Genomic DNA, 16,514 nt, shown 5'->3' on the forward strand with positions numbered 1-16,514 from the left:
AGGGCTCCTCTGAAGCTGTGCAAAAAGTGCTACCTGGGCAACCTCGAGAAGTGGCCTTGAAGCATGTGGCCTCCATGAACTTAAGCAAGACGACACAGTGAAAAATCATGGCTTTAACCTCTTCATTTCCGCCCTTGCCTCTGGAGCGACACCTATGTCCCCAGCCCCTCCTCCCACACAGTGTGCACTGGGATGGTTATGGATTTGAAGACTGGGAAGGAGTTAGTCATAAAGACTCTTAGAAGCAAGGCGTTAAAAGCAGTCTTTGGTTGACCAACTTTTCAAAGCAGAATCAAAGGCTGTAGTGCATATGTGCATATGCCGCATGTGTGTGCATGGTGTGAGTAGGTAGTGTAAGTTAGTGTAAGTATGTGCGTGTTACATGCTTCCTTTGAGGAGCAGGATTGCAGTGTACACACTGGACAGGTGATACATGGTATGTGATTTCAAGAGAAAATGCCTTAGTAGCTTCTATGAAACAATGACTTAGTCTAAATTATAACTGTAATAAGCCATTATCACTATTTGCCAAAGGGCATCTTACTCATTTCCTCTTTTTGCCTCACATCTCATGATCCCCACTTTCCAAGGATGAAACAGTCATTCTTCTCTTGCTTTATTTCACACAAAAGGCAAGCCCCACTAGACTCCAGAGGGGCATACTCATAGGCTGCAAGTCATTTCTCTTCACTGAATATAAAGTTATATTCATCTCTATCTTCCATCAAAGAAAGAGGAGGAAATTAAGCAGGAAAGAAGGCACAATGCCTTCAAGAATGGTATATTCAAGGTCAAAGCCAAATATAATTGAGTTAAAAAAATAAACTAAGATAACTGTGTGCAAAATATGCCTGCTCTGCAGAATCCATTCCAGCTAGAAGTCTTCATGAAATGTTCCAGTGCACACCATGTGTTAGCTGTGTGTTTGTGTGCTTGAGATTCTCTGAAATGTCCTGTAGCTCATAAAAACTGAAAAGGAACAGTTACCATAGAAACTAAGTGCTATTTAATGAATACCCAAGAACTGAAGTTCACAGGATAGTCTGAAATTGCCAGAACATAAGTTACTGCTGCTGCTTTGAGCTGGCAAGTAACTTACATGCCATTCTCTCTAATAAGATTTTTAATGAGTTGCCAGATTTCACACGTCTCTGCCTTGACCACAGGCTTCTATATCCACGAAAGAACTCTTGCACAACACATGAAAATCATACTGCTGATTTTCCCCCCTGACTTTCAGTGCCAAGATATTCTATAGAAATGGATCAAACATTCAGCTAGGAAATGTATCCCTAAATTTGAGGCTTTGCTCCAAGTAGTGAAGCATTAGGACACAGCTTTGTCTCAAGCAATAGACTCTGACTAGCTCAATGAGTCGTCAGGCTGAATACAGCAGACTCTCTTTACTTCTGGAAAAGGTGAGTGCCCCATATGCACCAAATGCAGTTTGTTTTTATTGTGCAATGACACAGAAGAGTTACTGCAGTTGATTTTTGTAGGGATTTTTTTACAGGCTAGTAATGTAGTAGGTAATCGTTCATCAGGATGTTCAAACCTTCCCTACAGACTCCCACTCCCAATTCTCTCTCACCATCTATCGTCACATATCAAATTCCTCACCCTGGAATCATCAGACCTTTTTTAGCTTCATTGCTTTTCTTTCTCCCAATCTCCCTGGCTAATTTTAATGCAGTCCAGTATTAAGGTTAGGGATTGCGTTGCAAGCATACTTACTGCTACATGCCATTAATAAGTAATAAAAATAAAAATAGACCAAAAACATCAATGTACCATGAAATGATAGCAAATGCATCTGTTTCCAGAGGCTGGCTTGCTGTTGCATAACCAGCAGCTCCAATGGGCCTGGCTGCAGCCGCCAAGCTCAGTGTGGGCTGTGGGCGCCCCCTTCAGGATCTGGAGTGAAGTGTGTGTGCTCGCAATTGAGATAGTAACTTGTCAGCTGGGCAATTGTTTTTGCTAAAACCCTTTAAGGAAATTTCATAGGAAAATTTGGACAAGCTGCTAATGAGGTAGTCAAAAAGAACGCTTGACCGTCTCTAGCCTGCAGCTAATATTAAAATTGGGTAGGTAAAATAAAAGGCTTTATTCTTTTTTTTTTGGCAAGAAAAGAATCTATAGCTACATATTTACTCATCTGATTAAATAATGTTTCCCCACTAGGTGGGCTCTCTTTAAAATTACCTCCATCTGTAATAAAGAAAATTAACACCAGAGACAGGCAGCCTACCACCCCACCCCATCCCCAACTTCCTACCCCCCCAGCTGCCTGAACCTGCTATCTCTCTCAAGTAACCCTGGCCTTAAGGACTTCCTCCCTGACCCTCCTATCAGAGCCTTGGTTTATCTTGCCTTCCTTTTTAGTCCTGATTCTCAGAACCAGACATTTCATTTATTCTCCTCATTTATGCCAATGACTGGTCTAATGTAAGAATGATCTTTCTTCTTTAAACTTCTATGGCATCTTGTTTCTGCCCCTCATGTGATACTCTTAGCACATTCTGACTTAGACTGTGGATATTTGACTTTACATCTTGCCTCCTCTCCCTAGATGGTCAAGCTTCCTAAAGGCAGGGCCTGGCTCTTCTATAACCTTGAACCTAGAGTCTGGTTCACAGAGGTTCTCCTATGCTGAGTGAAAACAGCAACGAGGGAGCACGAAGCCAACTCTCTTTTAGCTTCGCTTCTTCTAAGAGCTCTGCTTAACAAACTAACTTCTCCCCAAACTAAAAAGTGAGGGGACTGGTGATGATGTAGAGAAGTTGGAACCCTCAGTCACTGCTGGTGAGAATGTAAAATGGGTTGACTACTGTGGAAAACGGTTTGGTGGTTCCTCAAACAGTCAAACATAGAATTATCATCTGACCCAGTAATTCCACTCCTAGGTATATACACAAAATACTTAAAAACAGATAAATAAATGCATGTGTGTGCATGTTCATAGCAGCACTATTCTCAATAGCCAAAGGGTGGAAACAGCCCATACGTCCATCTACAGATGAACAGATAAAAAATCGTGGTACTACATACAATGGAATATTATTCAGCCATAAAATGCAAAGAAGTACTAATGCATGCTACAAAGTGGTTAAACCTCTAAAACATTATGCTAGGTAAAATAAGCGAGACACAAAAGATCATAGATTGTATGACTCCATTTATATAAAATATTCAGAATATGTAAATCCATAAATAGAAAGTAGATTAGTGGTTGCAGGAGCTGGCAGGAGGGGACAATAGGAAGCAACTGCTTCAAGGGTATGGGATTTCTTTTTAAGGTGATGGAAATATTTTGGAACTAGATAGAGATAGTGGTTGCACAGCATTGTGAATGTACGAAGTTCCACTGAACTGTTCACTTTAAAATGGTTAATTTTATGTTTTGTGAATTTCACCTCAATAAAAAAAATGAAGGGGATATTTAAAGAAAATAAGACCTTCTACACAGTTCTTCCTCATCTCCTCAGAAAATCCTTTCTACTTAACTTCATTTTTATTCATTCATTCTTTCAACAATCATTTATTGATCACCTGGAGCAAATTAAAAACACGAAGTGAATAAATGTTATTCTTTTATGCCAATTTCCTCTCATCACAACCATTGCTGAATAAAATCTTTCTAATTTTCCTTAATGCCATTTCTTATTTGCATCAATCTTCCATGCATTGTGGAAGGCTATATCCTTCACATTCACGCATTCAACAACACTTACGTTGCTCCTACTCTGTGCTGAACTGGACTATGCCCAGGGATATACAATCAATTAAAACATGAAACTAGACCAAAACTCCTGAAAAGTGTGTGTTGCTCATAGTGACTTCCTTCCAAAAAGTACAGTAGGAAATGGGGGCAAAAGAGTAACTGCCAAACCTGCCTCAGCCAGGTGACCAAGGTCAACATCAACAGTGATGTGCCGCGTTGGTAGCACACGCTCTTGTTAGGGTTGATCGAATGGCGCTTCACCTCTGTGGTCTTCCTCCCCAAAACCCACAACCACAGGCTAATAATCAGAAAAACAGCCAACAAATCCCAATAGAGGGACGTCATATAAAATACCTGACCAGTATTCCTCAAAACTATCAAGGTCATCAAAAAAAGGAAAGTTTGAGAAACAACCAAAAGGAACCTAGGTATCTAGGGTGTTGGAACAGAAAAAGGACTTTACATAAAAAATAAAGAAACCTGAATAAAGTGTGGATTTTAGTTAACAGCAGTTAACTGTGACAAATGTACCCTACTAATGTAAGACGATAATCGTGGAAAATGGGTATGGGGAATATGATAACTCTCTGTGCTATCTTTGCAACTTTCTTGTAAATCCAAAACTATTCTAAAATATAACCTTTTAAAAAAAGGAAATAGGCCTCATGGATGTTAATGAGGGAGAAAGACAAGTGAATAGAGATTGCACTATAGTATTGAAAGTGGGGTGCACAGACTCAGTAGAACCCAGAGTACAGGATGGGAAAAGATAGACCATGATGGTGGAAGACAGTGAAAGCTATGGATGATGTGCAGACAGTTAGAGGAAGCTAAAAATACTACCCTGTGCACCAGAAAGGTCCTACTTGAGGTCATCAGCATAATTTTGATGGGGAACAGCCAGCCCAGATGAGCAACTTTCACATAACAACCAGGCCACAAAGAGCCTGGTGCTAAGATCGACGCAGATAAGGAATCAACAGTTTCTGGAACACTCTCTTTTAATATGTACTACAATAAACACTGTTTCTCCTTGTTCAAATATTCCTCAAGACTCATTATTCTGTGAAGCCTCCACCTCAACCATCCCTTCTCTCCTGGTTCCCACATTCTGCAATGAATTTGAAAAGATGAATAATGACAGTGGAAAAAAGTCTGAGGATGGCTTAGACAGAATTATTTTTAAAAGGTCTCCAGTTTTTTAAAAGGATCTGAGGGTCTGCGGAAAAGAATCCTGTGGTTCAATGCCTCCCTGGTCACCACCGGCAAAATAGCTGAGAACATCTGAAAATGAAAAAGTGCTGCAAATCATGACACCAGCCAAACTGGATAAATATAACATAATCATAATCATACATATCTGGCCCATAAGTAGCCCTTTAGTTTACAAAGCATTTTCACACATATTATCTCGTGTTATTCTAACAAAAACCTTGGGAGGCAGGCAGACAATTATTAATAATCTCATTTTACATACGAGAGAGGGATAGTCAGAGACCTTAAATGTCTGCACGGATGGAGCTGGGACCAGAACTACACTTCAGACTCCTGAGCTTGTGCTTGTTTTCATTGTGCCTATAGCCTAGATGTAAATGATAAGCAGGTAGATTAAGAAGACAGCACTAATAATGAAATTTCAAATATCTGTCTTTATCACAAAAGACACATATGAAAATTTAAATATTCAATTCTCTGTTATCACAACTGTAAAAAATGAAGGACACTACTGTAAAAAGTATTTCTTATATAAGAACTGATGAGAGAAAGAGAGAAAAAGACACTAAAAAGTCTAGAAGCTTTTCAATTTGACCTTAAGTTAGTTATTCTTAGACTAGAAATGAGGGAAATTAAGCAGGTAATATATAGATCTTAAAAAAAAAACTACACTTCTGGATCATTACTTGCTATTCTAAAACAACTGAATAGCAAAGGAAGGAAAAAACAATGTTACAGAAATTGGTAGCTAAAACGTGTGAGAAATAAAGGGGTCTATATTTACATAGTCTAAAAACAGGACTCAAAGGGACATAATCACAGTCTACAAATTTCCCCCAAGCAACAATATGCGGTAAGCAAAGTAAGTGAATTATTCACAACCTTAGGTGCAGGTCATTTCTCTTTGTCCAGCTGTCTAAGGAAGACAGTGCTTTGGGCCTGAGGTTGTCCTCAGAAATTAAAACAGCCAAGGAGACTCTTAAAGCTGGGCAATGCTAGCGATGCCCGGATAGGGATGAAAACAGGAATCGCAGGGCATGGTCTCCCCAGGCTCTCCACATCATTGAGAATTAGACCAGAGAACCACATCACTCATGGAGTATTTTCATTTCTCCTTCACCTTTCATAATAAATAATCAAGAATTGACTCAAGTACAAAGAAGCTATCTGTTACTGGCCCACCTGATTGGAAAGGTGCTGAGGTGGAACGTGAACAATCAAGAATGATATAAAAGGGTTCTGTTTTGATTTTCAGGAGCCATCCTGGTACTGGGCCTCAGGAAAGGCATGTGATATTCAAAGTCACTGGGTCAGGGTTCTCCTACCAAACCTGTCACTTAGACTGTTCAATCTTAATTTTCTCATTGCCATAAGGTGATCATATTTCTCTCACCTCCTAAATCACATTTTAGATACCAAAGCATTTTTTAAAACTACCAGGAACTGTGTAAATGCAAATAATTACTAAATATCATTATTATGATTTTCCCAGATGCTATGCTTCAAAGAAATCATTTTTCACAAATATTTTCTCCATGATAGTTTTCTTCCTTTTGAAAAGGTTTTCTGACCAAGTCTCATTAACTCCTTAAACCATAAGTCATTTCAAAAGATCTATCCGGTCCCAGCACAGCACTTGAAGCAGCCACAATTGTTTGAATTACAGCAAAGAGGACCCTAGGCAGGCCTCTTCTGAGTGTACAACAGGTCTCTGTGGATTAATATTTAAAATATCACAGGCCTTCTAAACACAGCATGCTCAGTTCATACACAGAGCAGTCCAAATCCAGGCAATTTTTTTCCCACTGCTTTCCCAAGCACAATTTTTCTAGCCTAGCAGAGAAGCCACCCACATTTAGTTACAAGTGTCATCGTTTCATACGCACGGAGGGGAAAGAAGAAGATCCATCGATCAATTGATAACCAGATATTTAGTCCTTAAGTGGGTAACAGTTCTTTGTTAACACAATAACAGAGACCCTGAATTGTGCTCAGCTGACATCGTAGGACATTTACGTTAATGAGATGTTCTTACCACCATTCACTCCGTTGTATGGATCATAAACCAGCAATGAGGAGATATGGTGAAGTATCTCACTAAAGGCTATCTGCCATGACCGAGACCGCCAACAATGTGAACTGGGGTACCAGGGTTGGGACAATGAGTGCCCAAAGGAGAGTGGCAGCCAGAAAGAGACAAGTATTTTCTAGGGGGACATCTGGGGCTTGTTTTTAAGCTCACAGAGCTAGTGTTTCTAGAATGTCTTCTTTTACCAAGGGTGAGCCCAGGAGCAACTTCAACTGAAACAGACTGTTTGTGACAATATCACCCCCCAAAACTATAGCCTTTTGTTTACTACAATAAAATACCTAGTAAACCTTCAATAAATGCCTGTACAACAAAGGCAGTCATATTGTATTCCAATTTACACAAACACACACAGACATAAATGTTAAAGTGTAGGATTTTCTCCATCACAACTGCAAAGTTTATGGAAAACACAAATCAGGATGCAGATATTGCCCGTCCTAAGATCCTACAAGGAGAAACTACCAGAGCTTCAGCCTCTATTGAATGCTTTCCTGAGTTGGTGGAATTTGCCAGGCCTCCAATATTAACATAGAATTACGGAAACTGGAAACATAAAGCTAGATTCTACTGGGAATGACAGGCTCGAGATGAACTCAACCGGAAAATGTAGCTAACTAAAAGTGACATCCTTTGTGCTGGAATTTTTCTATCTGAAAGCTTTAAAAAGGCTATAATTATTTCAAGTTTTCAATTCAGGCTTTTTCAAACTAGGCCTTTTATTTTCTTCATTGCTCCTTTCCTCCATGTGAACTCCGGCATTTGCCAAGCATTGAAGTGGTAAATTGACATTGGTTTTATATACATATAAAATTTCCAGGGAATGGTAAGCAGCACAACCTTTGCATCCCATGTGCCAAGAAAAACAAACAAATACTTGCACATAAAAACCTTTATCTTGTGCATAGGTTCAAAATACCCGAAACACTGCTAAATAAATCACCTAATAATAAATGGCTGGATTAAAGCCAATGCATACTCTCTTTGAAAGTTAGTGCTTTTTCTCCATATTGAAGCCAAGGAATACAAGAACTTAGACTCACCTTGTAGCTTTTGGGTCCCAAATCACAATGTCAGCATCTGAACCTACTGCGATTCTTCCTTTTCTTGGATAGAGATTAAAGATTTTAGCTGCATTTGTGCTGGTAACTGCCACAAAACGGTTTTCATCCATTTTACCACTATGCTGTAAAACAATTCAAGGAAGAAAATGTGTTTTGTTCTAATGGTCCAATAGTTTAAAATCTCCCAACAATAAAAGTACAAGACTCACATTGCTTAGAACCAAACAGAACGACACCTAATTTCTTATGTTGTGCAGCTGAACATATCTGTGCATGTTGATAAATCCTAAGCAATCACAATCATGATGATGATGATGATGCGGTAACATACAGAAGCCTAAAGACGACATTCCAAAAAACTCTCAGCTTGAAGAAACACCCCCATCCTTCCCAGAATCACATGAAATTACAATAGATGAAAAATAAATGCTGTCAACGGTTATTTTCAGTTCTCATTTAAATTTTATCACCACAACCTACTACATTTATAATCTGGCTTATGTATTGCAGACCTAAGACTTATAAGATAACCATGTTGCCATTAGATAGAATATTATTCCTGCCTTTAAACCAGGAGACAATGCTTTCAGAAAGAAGAAAAAACAGCTCAAAAGGTTTAATTTTGTGCAAGAGGTTAACATTTTTTTAACTTTTTATTTTGAAATAATTTCAAAATTATAGGACAATTGCAAAAATAATACAAACCCCAGATGGAGAACTCCAACATACCCCTACTCTCTCCTCCTAGATTCTCAGATCCAATTATATTTTGCCATATTTACTGTATCATTCTCTCTCTCTCTCTCTCTCTCAATCCATTTTCTGAAAACCTGAGTGTAGGATGTATACATTATGCTTCTTCAACACTTAATACAGCCATGTACATTTCCTAAGAACAAGGATATTCACTTACATAACCACCTTAAGTGCAGTCATCAAATTTAAATTGACATCAAGCTTACAGTCTATATTCTGGATTTTTTTTTCATATGTCCCAATAATGCCTCTTAGGGCCTTTTCTCCTCTCTTGTTAGATCCCATCCAGGATCATCTATTGCATTTAGTTGTCATTGTCTCTTTAGTTGCTTGCTTTGCGGAACATATATAAACAATAAAATTTCCCATCTCAACCACTTCCAAGCATACCATTAATGGGATTAATCACATTCACAATATTGTGGTACACTCGCCACTTTCATTTCTAAAACCTTCCCATCTCACCAAACAGAAACCCTACACCCATTATGCATCAACTACCCATCCCCCCCATACCCTACCCCTGGCAACATATATTCTAATTTCTGTCTCTATGAGCTTGCATATTCTCTGATATTTTCTTTGTAATTACCATGTGGTTTAAATTTAATGTCCTCAATCTATAACAATCTTGTTTGCTTTGGTACCAACTTAACTTCAAGAGTACACACAAACTGTGTTCCTGTATCTCTCTGTCCCCTCACCTTTATGCAATTCTTGTTACAAATTAATATTTATACATTATGAGTCCAAAACCACTGATTCCTCATTACATTTTATGCATATGCCTTTAATTGCTTTAATTTGTTCACTTCAATCTATTGTCTAGTGTCCTTTCCTTTCAACCTGCAGAAATCCCTTTAGTATCTCCTGTAGGGCTATTCTAGTGATGATGAACTTCCTCAGCTTTTGTTTATCTGGAAATGTCTTAATCTCTCACTAATTTTTTTAAAGATCATTTTTCCAGAATTCTTGGTTGGAAACTTTTTGCTTCCAGCACTTTAAATGTGTCATACGATTGCCTTCTTGCCTTCATGACTTCCAATGAGAGCTTAGCACTGAATCTTACTGAGGCTCCCTAGTATGTGCAACATTGCTTCTTTCTTGAGGCTTTCAGAATTCTCTATCTTCAGATTTGACAGTTTAGTTATAATATGCTGTGACATGGATCTATTTAAGTTTATCCCTTTTGGAGTTCAATGAGCATCATGGACGTGCGTATTCATGTCTTTCATTAAATTCGGGAAGTTTTAAGCCATTTTTTCCTTTAATGTCCTCTCTGCTCCTTTCTCTCTCTCTTCTCCTTCTAGGACTCCTACAACACGTACATCAGTATGCCTGTTGGTGTCCCACAGGTTCCTCAGGCTCTGTTCCCTTTTCTTCACTCTTTCTTCCTTCTGCTTCTCAAACTGAATGTTTTCAATTGTCTTCTCTTCAAGTTCGCTGATTCTTTCTTATGTCAGCTCCAATCTGCTGTTGAACCCCTCTAGAAAATTATTAATTTCTGTTATGTGCCCTTCAGCTCTGTTTGGTTCCTTTTCTTAATTTCCATCTTTCTACTGATATTCTCATTATATTCATATATCATTTTCATGATTTCTTTTAGTTCTTTATCCATGTTTTCCTTTAGCTCTTTGAGCACAGTTACTATTTTTAAAAGTCTTTGCCTTTAATAACCCAGGTCTGGTCCTCCTCAATGATGGTTTCTAATGTGTTAATTTTCTCCTTTGCCTGAGCCTTCACTTTCTGTTTCTCTGTATGGTTTGTAATCTTTTGTTGAAACCTGGACATTTTGATATTTTAAAGTGTTATCACTGGAATTTAGACTCTGGGGTGTCTGTTTATTAAGCTTGTATCTAGCTAGTGTTATCAAAGAGTTTTTCTTGAATGCTAGGAGGTAAACAAAAAAAAAAAGGAATTTATCATTCTTTGCTGATTGACCTGTGTGAGTTCTCTCCCTCAGTTCTTAGTCATACAATGAGTTTAGAAAACAGCTTCAGGCCAAAGCATAGGGGCCTCCCTGATCCTTTCTACATGTTTCTTGTTTTGAACAGGTGTGTGGCCCTAGGAATTCCTCTGTTTACGTGGATACAAATGACTTCACGGGGGAACAGTTTCCTCTCTTTCCCAGGCTCCACACTTTATGTCCTACAGTCAACAATCCCTTGGCCCAGGCAGCCATGACTTCACTAATCTCCCACAGTGTTCTGCAGGAGAGCTCTGTGAGCCACCTGCCACATGCAGGGCAAGTTCTAGGATGCTGAGCCTGTGACAGGTGCTTTGGCTCAGTGCCTCAGGCCATCCATCACTAGACAGATTGGGCCAAACATGCTCCCAGTATGTACTCAAGGCTTACTCTGCTCCCACCAGATCCAGGACCTTGGACCTGCACTGGGAGCATGGGCCAGCTCTGGGCTGAGCTGGTGAGGGAATGGGGGATGGATCGGCCAGGGTGCCAGGAGTCCCTACGGCTTTTAAGTTGCCTTTTTCTTGACTGGTGATTGCCTCATTACTGCAATCCTTGAGCTGTTTTCTGGAGCTTTGAAAAAGGTGTTTCTGCCAGTTCTTGCTGGTTATTCAAAGCTTCTGGGGATGGGGTAGAGCTGAAGCTTCTCACTCTGCCATCTTAATCTAGGCCTTCTACTCCTATAACTTTTTGCATTGTTGGTTTATCTGAATTATTTATTTAATAAGTAAGCATTTATTGAACAGCCGCCATGGACTCCCTAAGCAGTGAAGACACACAGATGAATAAAACATTGTACCTCCTCTCATGAGTTAAAAATCTATTCGCAATTGAAATTTACATGAACCAACAATCATGGACATCCTACTGTAATAGAGTTTTAATAAGGGCAGACTCTGGAGGGATGAAAGCCCTCTAAAACAATAAATAAAATGTTGAGGGTTTATCCATATGTATATTTACATGGTAAAAGAGATCTTAAGATTTATTCAATTATCAAAGGGTCCCTGCCTCAAAAGATCAAAAGATGCTTAAGAACCACATCCTGAAAGTAATATTCCCATAAGTAAACCATCATAATGTTTCATAAAATTACATGGTTCCCTGTACATTATTTTTAAATATTCAGTCACTTTAAAGCCATTTATATACTTGGGAACTGTAATAGATTATGAAAATCTGCTGTGATATAGATACTCATTTTAATAACTCAAGTTCAAAGAGAAAGGTTGAACTGTTATCAAGAAATCTAAGCAAAGAGAACAATAATGGAAAGATTAGAGTTAGGGTGGAGGAAGACAGGAGTGAGGATGAATTAGCAGAACATAGGACTATAAAGATGTTTTGAAGAGCTTTCTATATAAATTAGTCGGTCAAATATCCTATAAGTAATGGAGAAAAGTAAAGGGTTTGATAGAGGAAAATAGCATGAACAGAACATCTGAGGCCCGAAATATGACTTGTGTTCCATGCGGGGGGTGGGGGCAGCGATTCCTGGTGGGTGGGTGGGAAAGGCCTGGCAATGGGCACCTCGGGTCTAAGCAGGCAGCTCTCCTGTCCACTGACTCGACAGGTTAACACACGGATATTTAGCAATTTGATTCTTCTTCATCTTCAGAGAAAAGTTTTTTAAATCATGGGAATTTTTCAAATCTTTTTTTCTAGACTTTGGATTAGTATTATATGCCCTCGTACAGCAGTTTTCAAAAATAAGATATCCAAGTGTTCTCAAAAGAGACATCTAAAAAGATTTCATGAAAAAGAGGTATGAACATAATGAAAATTCTTCATGTATTTTCTATTATTTTGGGAATTTACCCCAGTGAAGCATGAAGCTTTGGGATTCAAGAACATGAGAAATCAAGCAGAAATGGACTATAAAACTTCAGATGTTTTGAAAATAATTCCCTTTTGCGTAATTGAAATTTGCCCCAAGTCTCTCTGCAAAGTGCTCTGAGTTAAACAAAGAAGAAAATTACTTCTTTGCTGATACTATCTGTGCTGGTTTGTATATATTGTGTCCCCTAGAAGAAGCCATATTCTTTAATGCAGTCTTGTGGGGGCAGACATATTAGTGTGGATTAGATTGGAACTTATTGGTTCAGTATTTTCACGGAGGTGTGGCCACACCCATTCAGCATGGGCCTTGATTAGTTTATTAGAGCACTATATAAGCTCAGACAGAAGGAGCTCACTGCTGTAGCTGAGACAGACATTTTGAAGATGGCCGTTGGAAGCTGATGCAGACATTTGGGAGAACGCCATTTTGAAACACAACCTAGGAGCAAGCAGACGCCAGCCACATGCCTTCCCAGCTAACAGAGGTTTTCTGGATGCCAATGGCCTTTCTCCAGTGAACGTACCCTTTGTTGATGGACACTTTATGGCCTTAAGACTGTCTAACTGTGTAACCAAATAAATGCCCTTTATAAAAGCCAGTCCATTTCTGGTGTTTTGCATTCTGGCAACATTAGCAAACCAAAACACTATCCTAGGGTGGGGCAGGGAGATGGGATAGTAAAAAGTCACAACTCTCCTCTATGAAGGCTATGCCACTCCGGCCACAAAAGGGCCCAGATTCTGGCCAAAGATATAGGCAAATGGGCTGGACCCTGTGAAGCTCACCACGCCTTTCTCCCAAATCACCGACATCCGGTCCTCGACACCATTCACCCCATTGGGAATCTTAGTAAAATCATCCTTCCCTAGAGCTTTCTGGCAGGTGTTGAAAGTGCAGTTGTCGGTCCCCGTTGTGGTGAGATCACCACTGTAAAGAGAAAAAAACATGAGAATGCTGGAGATGAGTAGATAGAATATGTTTGGAGGAAACTACTGGAACCCTGCCTAAATGCTGACCCCTGCTTAAATGAAAGTCAGAAAAATGTAGATTGAATAGCTTTTTCAAGCACATATTTCATCCCACTTTCATTTTTATTTGGGATTTGTTTTCTTTTCCTTGCCAAAGAAGCACCTTTAAAGAATATTCTTAGACAAAGCACAATGCAGGACCATGAGTTAAAAAACATGGGTTCGAGGCCCAGCTCCATCACTTACTGGTTCAATGATTATGAGCTTGTCTGAGACTCAGTTTCTCATCTATCAATTGACAATTATACTTACTTGGCAAGGATTGTTTCAGGATCACTAGCAATAACATCTGTGAAAAATTCCTGTGAGCAGCGTACTACACAAAGATATCACCATGGCGATCCATATGCAGGAGGGCAGATCCTCCATGGCAGCCCCATGGCCCAATGGCAACATCATGATGGCCAGAGATGTGAGACTGTCTGAGGATGCCAGTGGCACCAGGGACAGGAATCCCACTTTGACTAGTAAATAATCTCATGAATGGAGAAGAACGTAGGAAGAAGGAAGCTAAAAGGAGGGGGCAGGTCAACACTTGCACAGTCCATTGTTAATGTGAATCTGAGTATCTATGAATAAGGAACATCAGGATATCCATGAATAGTGCAATTCTCAAGAAAAATAAAGAACTGTCACAACCTCCTAGAAAGTAACATTGTTTCCCATGCAACAGGCATATCTGGTTCCCAGGTTAGATCAGTACAGAAAAAAATCAAGAATATTCTGATAAAAAAATAAGGCATAATGAAGAGCTCTCATTCTGGGTTGCAGAAGATAGAAAAGAGAAGGAAAAAAAATTCAGTAAAAACCATCTGATTTCCCTTTTGACAACAAATAACATAATTAAACCAATGCTTTTGGTCTCCAGGTGAGTGACTCCCCAGGGTCTGTCAGGTCAAGTAGAATAGATTACCAGGAGGTTGATTAAGGTCCGGATGGTAGGATAAGATCTCTCCCATGCAAACCTGAGACTCATAAACCACCTTATTTTGGCAAAACACTTCATGATGATCTGCTAAATGATTACTTAGCCAACAGATTCATGAGGAAATTGGGTGTGGAAGGATCTGGTCGCAGGGGTGGACCCATGACATGGTGGGCTGCGTGGTGCCATTCTTTATTCCAGTAGTGAGTGCCATCTGTGCCCAGACTCGCCGCGATGGGCTCTCCATAGACCACCTTCCCTGGAAAGTTCAAAGGAAGCATTCAGCACCTTCATTTGCTCTTCAAGGAACCATCTGACAAAGACATAAATATTCATCTTCTGTAGCCTTGTAGAGGATGATATGAATCCCAGGCTATAATCTACTCTTGTGACTGGATCTAAAAATAACAATTTGTTCATTTGTTACTGCAGTATAACCTAGCAAAAGCTGGCTGACACATATGCCATTCAGACTGAAGCTTCTCAAAAATCCTGTCAGGTAAATGCTATTATTATCCTCATTAAAAAATAAAGATAAAGCTTATGGGGCTGAATAACTTCCCTACAGTTACCTTACATACTCTCCACTTAGGTGGAGTAGAAGAAGTGGGATTTGAATGCAGGCATTTTGACTCCAGTGGTCCTAACCTCTATGCTGTACTACTGTGATGACTGATGAGCCTTCACACAGGTCATATGGAGTTCAACCACAGCATCTCTCTACTGCAAATAGATTGATAATCTTCTTGCATCCTTAAAAAAAACCCTCCTCAAAAATTGACACTAAATAAAAGAACTTTCAGATAATAAAACTGTAGCCAGAAATGCATATTTTAAAAATCATGCAAATGAGACCATCAAAAGCACACAGTGTTAGAAAAGTTAATTGTGCATAGTAAATTTGAATTTAAAATCAGACTCCTATTTCTGATTAGCATTTGTCAGAATAATAGATTCCCTTGCATCAACCTGATCACATGAGAGTGCACAGAAAAGAGATACGGGCATGCCAAATTAGTTCACACTGGCTAATCAAATGCCAAATTTTAGTTAAAATCCTGATATATAACTGAAATTAACTGATTTCCTAAGAGAGTACTGAAAGTGGATGGCCACCTGCTGCCTGAGTCATATTAAATTGGAATGTAGCACCCTATTATCTTACAGATCATTTTTCTCCCAAACTAGCCATCTTCCTTTAGCTAGCCTAGGAATCAAGGCTTATTGAAGCCTAAGATACTTGACTTCTTAAGTAGCCAAGTGTCAAACTTTAGTCAGCTATCCCCCAGTGACTGAGGAGCCACTGCTAAGATCCTTCACTTTCGGGATGCACATACACAAGGAGAATTCTGTGCCCCTCCTGTTTCTTATTGTTCTATTCCCAGAAAAGAGGAAATAACGTTAATATCAATCTTGGCATATAGAATAAGCAGCAATCATCTTTAATGTAAACTAAAAGGTAATTTACTATTTACTGGAAAGACAGCAGGGTGGACACAACATTTTATTTGCAGGTACAAAGAGACCTTCCTCTTCCTAGAGAAGTTCTTACAGATGCTCCGACAATGACAAACTCAGAGACTTGATCTGCAATCACTTTTCGAGATGCCAACTCAGGATCTTCCCTGGTGCTTCATCATAGAGGAAAGATCCTTATCATGGGTTCTATTCAATCACTTGGCCCATCAAGGTGATACAGGAAAACAGTTCCAAAAGTTCTACAATTTTAATAGCTCTCAGGAAAAATTAAAAGTGTCAGCATCTACCAGGAGTCTGCCAAGTCTGATTTGAAACTACACGACGGGCAATTTCCTCAGAAGGGTTCAGTTCCTTTAAAATGTGACAGGCCACTATTTTTGGTATAGAAAACAAGTTCTTTGTTAGTTGGGCTGTTGCCTACTTTCTCCCTG

At 39.3% G+C, this 16,514-nt stretch overlaps 1 protein-coding gene across 2 annotated transcripts in view; it reads right to left on the reverse strand.

The window, feature by feature from the left end:
- The window catches only part of DPYS (dihydropyrimidinase), an 89,450-nt gene that overhangs the window by 46,730 nt on the left and 26,206 nt on the right, over positions 1–16,514 (reverse strand). For both annotated transcript variants that reach the window (XM_037802894.1, XM_037802895.1), the window contains exons 5-7: positions 14,707–14,863; positions 13,437–13,578; positions 8,069–8,211 (exon numbers count right to left, since the gene is read on the reverse strand). In XM_037802894.1, coding sequence (XP_037658822.1) covers positions 8,069–8,211; positions 13,437–13,578; positions 14,707–14,863 — 442 coding nt within the window. The remainder of the gene's footprint in view (positions 1–8,068; positions 8,212–13,436; positions 13,579–14,706; positions 14,864–16,514) is intronic.

This window comes from Choloepus didactylus, chromosome 14 (genome assembly GCF_015220235.1).
Source record: "Choloepus didactylus isolate mChoDid1 chromosome 14, mChoDid1.pri, whole genome shotgun sequence".
Taxonomy (NCBI): Eukaryota; Metazoa; Chordata; class Mammalia; order Pilosa; family Megalonychidae; genus Choloepus; species Choloepus didactylus.